General features: G+C 42.8%; 1 protein-coding gene across 1 annotated transcript in view; it reads right to left on the bottom strand.

Moving 5' to 3' along the window:
* lrp2a (low density lipoprotein receptor-related protein 2a) overlaps positions 1 to 13,495 on the bottom strand; it is a gene marked incomplete at its 5' end in the record, with an annotated part of 335,411 nt that overhangs the window by 59,561 nt on the left and 262,355 nt on the right. Inside the window, 5 exon segments of the mRNA XM_084314359.1 lie at positions 3,168 to 3,311; positions 5,306 to 5,437; positions 6,563 to 6,694; positions 8,612 to 8,740; positions 10,118 to 10,240. Coding sequence (XP_084170485.1) covers positions 3,168 to 3,311; positions 5,306 to 5,437; positions 6,563 to 6,694; positions 8,612 to 8,740; positions 10,118 to 10,240 — 660 coding nt within the window.

Raw genomic sequence — 13,495 nt, 5'->3', positions numbered from 1 at the left:
AGCTGTGAGTGCCGTCCTTTGGATGAGACACTAAATCGAGGTCCTGACTGAATCTCGTCGTTAAAGAACCCCGGACGCCTATCGCAAAGAGTAGGGGGTTCCCCCGACGTTCCTGGCCCAATTCCCAATCAGGTCTCTGACATCAAGGCCACCTAATCATCCCTTCTTGATTTTTATTTAGTACATACAATTTATACAAAAGTATAAAAACAAGGGGTACAAGGATAACATGTGAAAGTCTGTCGACTTGTTTCCAACATGGTCCCAAGAAGAATACAATAAATCACAAAGAGAGAGTTAAGAAGATAAGATAGATAATACAAGTACAGTAGATAAAATAGACAACAACATTTTCTGAAAGAGCCTCATTATATCATGTCATGTTCCTGTTCTTCAAGAGTGGTGGACCGTGGCCAAGCACCCACTGCAACCTATTGTTGCAGATGTCGCTTCACACCCCTCTTGAAGACAGCAATAGTGGGGGAGGTTTGGATGGCCCTGGGCAGAGAGTTCCCGGCAGGCTCTTGAAGACAGCAGGCTCTTGAAGACAGCAATAGTGGGGGAGGTTTGGATGGCCCTGGGCAGAGAGTTCCACAGCCGGCAGGCTGTAGACAGAAAGCCATTCTGTGAATAGGAACCCTTTCTAGGCTCATAAACTGAGAGCTGCCCAGACCGTAACTGTCGTCCTTGGACCTGGCCACGCAGGAAAATGCGAGAGATACTGCAGACACCATGTCATTGATATTTAATGAAAAGAGCAATGGAGCGAGGATGCTGCCTTGCGGCACCCCACATGCTATTTCATTATATGAAGATGCGACACCATGTGATGTGTGCCTGGTGCCAGTGTATGGCAGCCATTGAGCCTGCGTAGCCCAAGGTTAAGCTTAATAATAATAATAATAATAAACGTTATTTGTATAGCACCTTTCATACAGAAACTGCAGCTCAAAGTGCTTCACAACAGAAAAAAGACAGGCATAAAATGAGCACATAAAGTGCAGACATATAAAATCACAGTTTTTCACATTAGGATCTAACATCCCAACAGGCCACCTTGTTTATGGTTTGATTCAGTTTTAAATAGACAATAATAAAAAGAGTAAGATAAAATAGACAGAGTAAAATAGTGCAATAGTGCAGTGCAATAAAATTGTAGAATAGAATAGATTAAAAAAAATATATTACTGATTACTGTTCAACAGTTCAAAGTCGTCTTTACCTTCTCTGTTTGGTATCCACAGTTTAAAACTTGACAGTCTTTCCTCCTGTTTTATACCCACTTTGACCCTTTGAACCTCCCACCCAGGGCAAACCTCCCTCTCAGGGCTCAGTTCCCTCTCTCAGGGTGCAGTTCTAGGCCTGGGTCCTACACAGTTTTAAAGCCTGACAGTCACTTGTTTGATACCCACACAGTTTAATACCTGACAGTTTTGAACCTGTAATAAAAAGCAATAGACAGAGTAAAATAATACAGTGCAATAATAGAATAGTAGAATAGAATAGATAGTAAAATTATGCAATAGAATGGACAGAGTAAAATAGTGCTACAGTACAATCAACAGCGGGGTGTATTAGAAGGCTATGGTGAAGAGGTACGTTTTTAGCTTATTTTTGAAAATATTAAGAGATCTAGCTTCCCTAATGTCCATAGGTAGTGTGTTCCATAACTTTGGTGCATAGTTTGCAAAGGCTGCATCCCCGATTTTCCTTAGACTGTGGCTTGGAACCTTCAATAGACCAGTAGTAGATGATCGCAATGTTCTAGGAGGCACATAGTTGACTAGAGAATTTGCAATGTACAGTAGCTTGGTCCTGTTCCATTTAGTGCTTTGTATATAAGGAGGAGAACCTTGAAATCAATTCTAAATGTTACCGGAAGCCAGTGTAGGTTAGCTAATACAGGACTGATGGTGGTGTCTCCTCTTAGTTCTAGCTGCCGAGTTTTGAATGAGTTGGAGTCGTTCTGTGTTTTTTTTTGGGAGGCCAGTGAGGAGTGCATTACAAGGTTTAGATTCTTACCTATCTTGATGTGATTTATTTAGAGATATCTACCGCACAAATCCTAGGTGTTAATGAAGCCAGCATAGCAATTTGGTCAATTGTGGTGGAGAAGATAAAGCATAGCATAAATTATGATTTTGTAATCCTTGGTTAGAAACGAAATAATGGATGGATTATCCAAGGGGGGGTCCTGAAGGGGGGGAAGAACAGCGAGCAAGAGCATATGTATGTATTGTATTGTATTGTAAGTATTATGTATATATCTCGTAACCTACATTTATATTGATTCAAATACTGGACTGCATAGTCCTGTGATTTATTGTGGATATTTACTGTTACTGTTTGTGTGTCTAGTTTTATGTCATGTCAAAGAAATTATAAAAAAAATTGTTAAAAAAAAAAAGGAGTGCATTAGTCAAGTCGGCTTGAGATAAAGGCATGGATCAGTTTTTCAGCGTCTTTTTGATTTATAAACGGCCGTACCTTAGCTATGTTTCTAAGGTGGAAAAATAATGTTTTTGTCACCTTGTTGATGTGTGATTTAAAGCTTAGGTCCGAGTCTATTATAACACCAAGACTTGTAACTTCGGGTTTGATCCAAGGAGTCAGTTGCCCCATATTGCTCTGTAACATTTCTCTTTTTGTTATAGGACCGACTAGTAGGATTTCAGTTTTGCCCTCATTAAATTTTAGGAAGTTGTTTGTCATCCATTTGTTTATTGCTAAGAGACAGGCGGAAATGGAGTTTATAGCTGTGTGATCATTTGGTTCAGCGGAGATGTACAATTGTGTGTCATCTGCGTAACTATGGAAAACATACATTGTGCTTTCTAATGATGTCTCCGAGTGGGCACCATGTATAGTGAGAATAATAATGGACCAAGGCAGCTCCCCTGTGGAACTCCGAAGTAGGTGTCATGTTTCTCAGAAGAATGATCTCCAAGCCTGACGTAATATTTTCTCCCTTTGATATAATATGTTCTGAAGCAGTTTAATATACATAGTCAGAAAGACCAACTAACTTTTCTAGACGATTTATTAGGAGGATATCGTGGTCGATCGTGTCAAACGCTGCGCTTAGATCTAATAGGACGAGAATTGAGACTTTGTTTGCATTTTATTCTGAGGTCACTAATTATTTTTGTAAGAGCAGTTAATCTTACTGAGTCCTACTCCCTCAGGGTCCCACAGGTAGTCCAGCGCCTGGATGTGTTGGGCGTCGTCCACGTAGTCGGAGTATTGTTCTGACGACAGGTTGAAGCGACGGATACGAACGTTGTCTGGGAGCAGCAACACTGGTGGGTTTCCTGTATAGAGAGGGGGAGGGGGAGAGAGGGAGAGAGAGAGAGAGAGAGAGAGAGAGAGAGAGAGAGAGAGAGAGAGAGAGAGAGAGAGAGAGAGAGAGAGAGAGAGAGAATAACTTCCTCTGACTAAAACTATACGTCTTCCAGCTAAATGAGCTGTGTTTTCACTTCACTATGGTTATTATTATTATCATTTATTGTGTAGCTCAATGTATGAAAGTATAGAACTGTTCGCTGTTTAAAAAGATACCGCGTTCGAGCCAATCAGCAACACCAACTGAGTCACGTGACTAAATTGCCCCGGACCTGCGCAAGCTGCTGCACTAAAAGAATACAACGGGCGGTGCGGCTGGGTAGCGCAGTGGACTAAGCACTCGCCTACCACCGCAGAGACTCTGGGATCGAATCCAGCTGTCAGCGGTACCTCCGGCTTGGTCAGTCGTCCCGACTAACACAATTGTCAGTGTTAGCGGGTGGGAAGCTGGTGGGGTATGAGTGATGGTCGTTGCAAACAGCGACTCCTACTGGTCGGTCGGGCGCCTGTTCAGCAGGGAGGGGATCTGGGGGAAATAGCATGAACCTCCGTGCGCGTTATGTTCCCCCAGTGAAACTCCTCGCTGTCAGGTGAAAAGAAGCGGCTGGTGACACCACATGTATCGGAGGAGGCATGTGGTAGTTCTACACCCTCCCCAGGGCGACAGTGGGGCAATGCGCACAACAACCAGGAAGGGAATTGGCATAACGACTAAATTGGGCTCTATGGAGAAACCATGGCACTCCCCTGACTAAAAGTGGTTTCAAACGAAAACAGCTGGATGTCATTTAACCAAATCAGCATGGCTGTGAGTGTGAGTCTTTCACCTTTTACATATCTAGCTTTGGCATGGATTGATTGTTTAGATCGCTAGCATGGCTAACAAATGCAAATATATTGTAGTCTGCCCCGTTGTTCTGACCAGGATGTACGTTCCTTTCTGCCCCCGTAATGCACGCGGTCACCGAGTCTGACGTGGACAGCGAACAGGTCTATAAATAGCGTTATTTTTAGAACATCCATCGGCCTCCAAAGAGTTTTTCCCCCCAGTTCATGCACTTTAGTTGAAGGACAAAGTGGCGACAGATCTCTTGTTTCTCCTGTAGCAGTATGGAAATGATTGGGGTGTGGATTGATTGATTGATTGAATTTATTTGACAATCAAAATTACATACAATACCGGTACACACATGTACAGCCATCACATATAATCTAAAATCGTCAAGGATTAAAACACAATAAAACCTTACGGTTTATTTCCATTGTGGTCCTCACAATGGACAATGGACAGGATGACTAGTAGCCTATCCACCATGCACAAATAAGACATATAAATACAATACAAAATAAATGCAATAACACAAACAAACACAGCACACCCCCATATATCATCATCCTACGCGACTAAGCCATTTCTTCATCTCTTTTTAAAAAATTGCTTCTGAGACAATAATCTTTATGGACACTGGCAGTTTGTTCCACTCATAGTCTGCAGAGTACCGAAAGGTATTTTTCCCCATTGAGCTACTGAAAATGCACAGTTTGATATCAGTTAAACTGCCCCTCGTTGCATAGGAGTGGGTGTCCCTAAAGCACATAAAATAATTTGAGAGATATGAGGGGACCCTATTATACATTATTTTATGGGTAAGGCCCAACTTGATTTGAATAACCCGTTTTTCCACTGGGAGCCAATTAAGTTGATTAAATATGGCTACATCCAGGTGAGTGCGGGTAGGAAGCTTTAACACTACTCTAATCAATTTGTTTTGGGCAGTCTGAAATGTAGCTTCTAGTGGAACTAGCTTCTCTTATTTATAATAGCACTTGGGGAGGTGGGGGGGTTATTGACCACCTAGGTTGTAACACAGTGCTACTGCATTACAGTATTACTTGTGAAAATCCAATAAAAATTACTTTTGAAGAAGTAGAGTTGGTTATGAGTGCGCGTGTGAACTCTTACCCTGGGCAGCGCACTCCATGCCGTGACCCTCCCCGACGGAGATGAAGCCCTGCGCGCAGAAACACTCGTAGCTTCCCTTGGTGTTCCTGCACTCCTGAGGACACGTCCCGTACAGCTCGCACTCATTCACGTCTGTTTTCACACACACACAGAGGACAGAGACACACATGAGACTGTGGTGGACAGCGTTCAGGTGAAGCACTGTAAGTACAGGACATAACACAGAGTCTAATAGCGATGTGGCTTCCCTGTATGCCGGTCCGTCTGCAGAGACTCAACGCTAACCAGGCGACCCGTGTGTGGTTACATCATTTCAACTATGGCCCCCAGCGATACTTTACTACCTATGTGTGTTTTGGAGTTCTGACAACGTTGCGTACCGCTAGCTTGGCTGATGGGGGTCATCCCTATGTTCCCCGGGTCCTATGTTCCCCGATTGATTGATTGATTGAACATTTTATACATTTTTATTATTTTATTAATTATTAATGTCCACCTTGTTTCGAACTGGTTAAGCTTAGGCCCTCTTTCGGAGTTGGTTAAGGTTAGAGTTTGGAATCAGGGCTGGTGGTCTGACTATCTATCGCTACCGGGGAACATAGGACCCGGGGAACATAGACATGCTCCCGGCTGATGTACGTCGCTGGCGTTGATAAGAGCTAGGCTAACATACTTTGCCAACGTTAACGTCGTTAGCTACAGTAGCTGACGCATTGCCTTACAGTAGTCTCTCCAGTTCCTAATGCGTCTTTTAGTGTAGAAACATGAACGGTGCCACATGATGATTTGTGATTGAAACAGCTGTCCTGTCATAATTACTGTTATGTCATAACCTACTACTATAACAGGCAGTTTACTCTGTTTATCTTTCTCATATCTTTATATTCAGAGTTAATTATATTGTTTACACTGTTTATTCGTTCTCATATTTTTATATTCAGATCAAATTTGATTGCCTATTATTTATGTCTTTCTACTATTACCCTGCCCATTCCTGTACCTCCCCTCCCCCCTCCCCCATGCTGCTATGACGCCCGAATTTCCCCAAGGGGATCAATAAAGGAATATAGTATCTTATCTCATCTTATCTTATCTCATCTTATCTGATCGTATCTTATCTTATCTAATCGTATCTTATCTCATCTCATCTCATCTCATCTCATCTTATCTCATCTTGATGACAAAGAGGAGGGTTGGCCCAAACGAAGACTAAACCGCCCGACGACAACAGAACCAATCGGCTGCTGCGTCTCGTACCGTCACACATGTTCCGGTCCGTCTCTCTGGGCTGGTAGCCGGGCCTGCAGGAGCAGAGGAAGCCCCCTTCCGTCAGGTCCGTGCAGTTGTGTTCGCAGATGTTCTCAGAGCAGGAGCGCCCACTGCCGTGGTCTGAGGGAAGCACATCACAATATACATTACATTAATTAGATTAGATTAGATTCAAATGTGTTGTCATCATGCAGCACAAGTACAATACAACGGAAATAAGTTTGGCATCCAACCAGAGTGCAAATGTAGCAGTAAAGCTACCGAGTACTACTGAGTAATAGTGCTAATCAGATGTATGTACAGAGTTGTATTATTAATATGTACAGTGATACAGGTATAAAGACACTATGGTAGTAAGTCATACTCGGCCAGCAGTGTAACTAGTAAGAGTAGGTAAGGGATATACCAGTGGCGGCCCGTACATTCTTCTCCATGGGGGGCGCTATACCAAACATTTTGCAAACATGTACCACGCATTGGCAATTATTTAATTAGGTACAACTATCACCATTGCCATCAATCAATATATGATCACAGTCACTCAAATGCAGCCAATATGCCCTACACAATCAGAGAGAGAGTGAGAGAGAGAGTGAGAGAGAGCGAGAGAGAGAGAGAGAGAGAGAGAGAGAGAGAGAGAGAGAGAGAGCGAGCGAGAGAGAGAGAGAGAGAGAGAGAGAGAGCGAGCGAGAGAGAGAGAGATATCGCAACTCTACCTTGTTGTTAAGTTGAAACGCACAGTGGTCCAGCAGGCAGAAGGGCTTGATAAAGTATATCCACTCCAGTGTCCAGACTGTGTTGATGTCCATGCATGTCCACACACTGCATCCATATATAGCTTCTGTGTGAGTGAAGAGCTGTGTCTTTGCCCATTTCCGCGTCGAACAGCCTGCAAACTACCTGGCGTTCCTATCGCCCTGCTCTAAGACAAACTCTAACCTTAACCAACTTTGAAAGAGTGCCTAAGCTTAACCGTCGAAATAACTTGCCGTCACGCTCTAAGACAAATAACTGCATCACAACAACACAACAGCTAGCATAGAGACTATCTACTGTAACTAACCAGAAACTGGCGTTGGCCAATCAGAGAGAGCGTCTCCGCGAAATGCGGCTACGAAAAAAAACTGAAGTCGGCCAATCAGAGAGTGTCTCCGAGAAATGCGGCTACGTAATTATAGACGCTGCTGCTTAGACCGCTTCAAAACGCGCCCGTGTTCCATCATAATACATCATATTTCAACGCACAGCGCGTTACGCACTGATTGGCTGCGACGGATACAGCGATGAAACAGTGCACGGCGTGCACGCGCACTCAAAGCGCTATTGCGTCTAGCCCGAGAGAAATGCGGCTAGGAGAAATGCGGCTACGGTAACGGAACATATTCTCTATCAGACAGTGAGTCACTTCCTGTTCAGGAAAACGATTATTTATATTTGATATATTAACGTTATATTGTGCATTGGAAACACAAACATACTTAAAATGAGTAAATATTATTCATTTTAAACATGTTTATATTATTTATAGGGCTATAAAACAAAAAACAAAAACAAAAATATTTCTTATTCTTCTCTCTTTTAACCAGGGTTAACCAGGGGGGGCGGCGCCCGAGCGCCCCTAGTGGCGAGCCGCCACTGGGATATACACAGATATAGATATAGTATCTACATATATGTAAAAAGGATTATATGCAGGTATGTATAGACAGATGTGGATAGATATATATACAGTAAGAATATAATATATATATACGGTATAGGCCTACGGTTGATATCGGTATCGGAAATTAAGAGTTGGACAATATCGGTATAGGTGAAAAAGCCAACATCGAGCATTCCTAGTAAGAATATATATATACACGGTATATACAGCATTATTACATGCTATCATACAGAGTTATATGGAGCTTAGAGTAGGGAATGTAGTACTGAGTGGGTTAGAAGGGGCAGAACTAAATACCACTCAGTGGTACTGGTGGTAACTGGTGATATTGGTGGTACTGGTGCTACTGGTGGTACTGGTGGTACTGTACTTACGGCAGCCCAGCTCATCGGACTGGTCCCCGCAGTCATCGTAGTCGTCACAGGCGTACTGCAGGGGTATACACTGACCACTGCCGCACTTAAACTCATCGTCCGTACAGGGCCCATGGGTGGGGGTCACGCCTGAGACAGGAGGCAAGTACAGTTCAAGAGACCTGTGTCAGTCATTCAGTAGTGGCTATAGAGAGGTTATAGAGATGTTATAGAGGCTATAGAGGTTAGAGAGTACACATCCTCCTGAGTGTCTCTCAGTGTCATCTATACCAGTGGTTCTCAACTGGTCTAGCCTCGGGACCCAACATTTTCCTTAGTCATTAAGTCGCGACCCAAAATTTTTAACCACTATGATTTATGTAAAAAAAAAATTGCAGTAATACGCAATCTTTCAAAACATGAAATAAACACAAAAAAGTGCAACAAAAGTGCAACTATTGCTAAAAACCCAATGAAATAAAAGAATAATAAATAATATATGCTTCTTAGCAGATTTCTTAGCTTAACATAACAGACCTAAATTTGGGGGAACTAATGGGATAACTGAGGTTGCAACAAAAGTGCAACTAGGGCTAAAACCAAATGAAATGAAATAATAATAAATAATATGCTTCTTAGCAGATTTCTTAGCTTAACATAACAGACCTAAATTTGGGGGAACTAATGGGATAACTGAGGTTGCAACAAAAGTGCAACTAGGGCTAAAACCAAATGAAATAAAATAATAATAAATAATATGCTTCTTAGCAGATTTCTTAGCTTAACATAACAGACCTACGTTTGGGGGAACTAATGGGATAACTGGGGTTGCAACAAAAGTGCAACTAAGGGCTAAAAACACAATGAAATAAAAGAATAATAAATAATATGCTTCTTAGCAGATTTCTTAGCTTAACATAACAGACCTAAATTTGGGGGAACTAATGGGATAACTGAGGTTGCAACAAAAGTGCAACTAGGGCTAAAACCAAATGAAATAAAATAATAATAAATAATATGCTTCTTAGCAGATTTCTTAGCTTAACATAACAGACCTACGTTTGGGGGAACTAATGGGATAACTGGGGTTGCAACAAAAGTGCAACTAAGGGCTAAAAACACAATGAAATAAAATAATAATAAATAATATATCCTCTTAGCAGACTTCTTAGCTTAACATGCAGGGAACTAATGGGATAACTGGGGATGATGTTTGCTCCTGACAAGAGTCTCAAAGTCTGGGGTGATGGTAGACAAAGCAACTCTGAGGTCATGCTCAATGTCCAATCTGTTCCTCCGCTTTGTCTTCAGCTGGACCAGAGCTGAGAAGCCACTTTCACAAAGATAGGTAGTGAGAAAAAAAAAAGTTAAAAAAAGTACAAAAAAAAAAAAAAAAAAATTCACACTTCCGCGACCCACTCAAAATGGCCCCGCGACCCACTTTTGGGTCGCGACCCACCAGTTGAGAAACACTGATCTATACCATCATATACTCATACACATCCTCCTCTGCTGTGTCGTACTCACAGTTGTCCTGTCTCTCATCAGAACCGTCTCCACAGTCGTCCAGTGAGTTGCAGAGCTCGTGGCGGTAGATGCAGCGGTTGTTGTCACACCGGAACCGGAACTGAGAGTCACATTCCACGTCCACTGAGGGGGGAAGACCACAAGACACAGACGAGATGAGACAGACCACAAGACAGACCACAAGACACAGACGAGATGAGACAGACCACAAGACACAGACGAGATGAGACAGACGAGATGAGACAGACCACAAGACAGACCACAAGACAGACCACAAGACAGACCACAAGACAGACGAGATGACACAGATCCTTGCTCTTTACTTCGTCTTGTTGTCTTATTGTTATGATTTTATATGCCTTTTTTTGCTTAACTCTGTATGTTCTGCTTAACTCTGTATGTTCTGCTTAACTCTATGTTCTGCTTAACTCTATGTTCTGCTTAACTCTGTATGTTCTGCTTAACTCTATGTTCTGCTTAACTCTATGTTCTGCTTAACTCATTAACTCAATATAGGACAGGCATGTATAAGCATTATGCTTCAGTCTGTACCTTTTCAGTCACTGTAAAATCAAATATTGTTAAATGATTGTGCATATTGTCAGGCCCGGACTGGCCATCGGGAGCACCGGGAGTTTTCCCGGTGGCCTGGCCTGAACAGATTTTAAAAAAAATATATATATAAAAAAAAAAAAAAAAAAAAAAAAAAAAATTATTATTATTTTTTATTTTTTTGCCAGGCGATTGTTTCTAGTTGTGGCGGCGGCGCGGCGCGATAGTTAGATAACCTAGATGGGTGGGGAACAACCAGGATTTCACTGTCTGCCACAGAGTTGGAGAACTATCTGACTCTCTCTCTCACGGGCCGGCGGATCACACACACACAATGGAGCCGTGCTGCCGCTTGTGATTGGTGGAGGCGGGACAAGGCGATACAACTGATTGACAGCGGAGGCGGCGAATGGAATGGCAGACGGCACTCAGATGCAGAATAACAGCCAGGCAATGAGCCAGGTAGTGAGGGACTCTGGCAGGGGCGTATCTAGACCCAGCACTTCAGTAGGGCACAGAAGGGCACCAAAAACGATGAAGCGGGAGCGCGTAGCGCGAGCGCGAAAAAGATTTGGCCGGTTTTGGCCGGTTTGTGGGCGAAAATGGGTGGATTTTGTAACTATTTTTTTTAAACTTTATTTCGGTTTTAGGGTTAGGTTAGGGTTATGTTATTTAATTATTTGGGGGAGCCAGCCCCCCAAACTCCTGAAATGCATAGAAATCTATGAAATAAATAAAACAATCTGACATTTATATTAAAAAGAGCTAGCCCCCCAAACCCCTAAAATACATAGAAATCTATGCATTTTGGAACAGTTACTATATATATAGTCAAGAAAGCATTTAGTCATACTTAAAGTTTAAAGTGCTTTACTTGCATTGAACATTGCATTGAACATTGAGGAGACATCATTAGAAAGCACAATGTATGTTTCCATAGTTACGCAGATTACACACAATTGTACATCTCCGCTGAACCAAATTATCACACAGCTATAAACTCCATTTCCGCCTGTCTCTTAGCAATAAACAAATGGATGACGAACAACTTCCTAAAATTAAATGAGGGCAAAACTGAAATCCTACTAGTCGGTCCTATAACAAAAAGAGAAATGTTACAGAGCAATATGGGCCAACTTACTCCTTGGATCAAACCCAAAGTTACAAGTAAATAACCTACACTGGCTTCCGGTAACATTTAGAATTGATTTCAAGGTCCTCCTCCTTATATACAAAGTATAAACATTGCGATCATCTACTATTGAAGGTTCCAAGCCACAGTCTAAAGAAAATCGGGGATGCAGCCTTTGCTAACTATGCACCAAAGTTATGGAACACACTACCTGTTACAAAGGATCAGATTAAACCGAATATATATATTTATTGATTGATATATATTGCATAGTATTTGTATATCGTTTTGATATCCCTTGTATATTCCTTGTACATATACACGGAATATCCCTTTAGCCTAGTACAGACCATAATATTTCATTCTCCTATTGGACAGCGGTCCACAGGCGCCAGGGCCATGCCTCCAGAGTCAGGTTCAAAGCCACCGTCAAGACATGTCTGTACATGCCCGGCCTTGCCCAAGAATACGAGACAGAAATGAGGTTGGCACTAGATTGTTCGCCGTGCATATAAATATGGCGCAGGTGAATACAGAAGTAGAGTTACCAATAAGTTGAAGCCTCACCCACGATACTCCGTGCGGTGAAGTATGGCCTGTTTGGCCCCAAAGAGAGCATTGAGACCGCGTGCGAATTAATAACTGAAGTGTCAGAGTTTGGCGCTATACCGTCGAGTGCGACATATTTCTATTAAGTCAGTAATAGTCTATTTGTGTATAGTGTATCGTGCGGCTAAAGTTCTACAGTGACCAGCATCACCAACGCTTCCTCGTACCAGCTAGAGTGCTTATCCAGGCTGGGCTGCTTTCATGGCGCTTTCACCCGAGGAGACCTAGACGAGGACCGTGTGGACATGTACACTGGATTAATCTACCCGACGACTGCATAGCCATTTACGGCTGGATTATATTTGTTTTGGTCCTGTGATTTATGGAGCGGAGAATCGCCGACGCCTACACATGTGTGGGATTTACCCTGTGAGGAGCCACGTCGAGTCTGCGCCTCAGAGAGCCTGAGGCAGGCTAGCTTTCTTCACTGTGGAGCTACAGTCTACGGAGAACAGCTGTATTCGTCTGTGGATCAAGAGACTATTGCACCGTCTCCTGTACTTGGAGTCTCCTTAGTCATCGTTGACCAGACTCTCTACTACCGACAGATCCTCTACCCCTGCTGGCTTACAACCGGGGGGACCCTTCAGTATCTCCCGCTATATATCACCAGTGCACCATAGATATAATTCCCTAAGATTCAGGTCGTATAATTACCTCCTGCGTAACCAGAGAATGGACATTCATTATTGATTTGGCGCCGAGGAGTTGGCGCCGAGGAGAGTGGCAGCCTTTTCATAGCAGCTCCCACCCCCTTTACTTCTTATCCCGTTTACTACTTCTTACTTATTCTTTTTGTGATTATACTTACTTAATAGGTGTATAAGTGACTGTGCGTTGCTTTAGACCAAGTTAAGGCATTTGTAACAACTTCTGTGAAGTTAGCTGAGTTAGGCAAGTTCGGTCGAGCACAGCTCTGAACAATGGACAACAACACCGGCGGCGGGCTGGTTTACCCGCGGCAGGACAACAACAACAACAACAGCAACAACGGCGGGCTGGTTTACCCGAGGGAGCCTCTCCTCTGCTTTCGAAACAGAGTTGCAGAACCACAGAGGAATCTACCAGCTGAAATAAGGATTCGC

Source organism: Notolepis coatsorum, assembly GCF_963971535.1.
Source record: "Notolepis coatsorum genome assembly, chromosome: 5".
NCBI classification, from domain to species: Eukaryota; Metazoa; Chordata; class Actinopteri; order Aulopiformes; family Paralepididae; genus Notolepis; species Notolepis coatsorum.
Note: the sequence above shows the minus strand (reverse complement) of the source record. Positions and strands in the feature narration are given on the sequence as shown.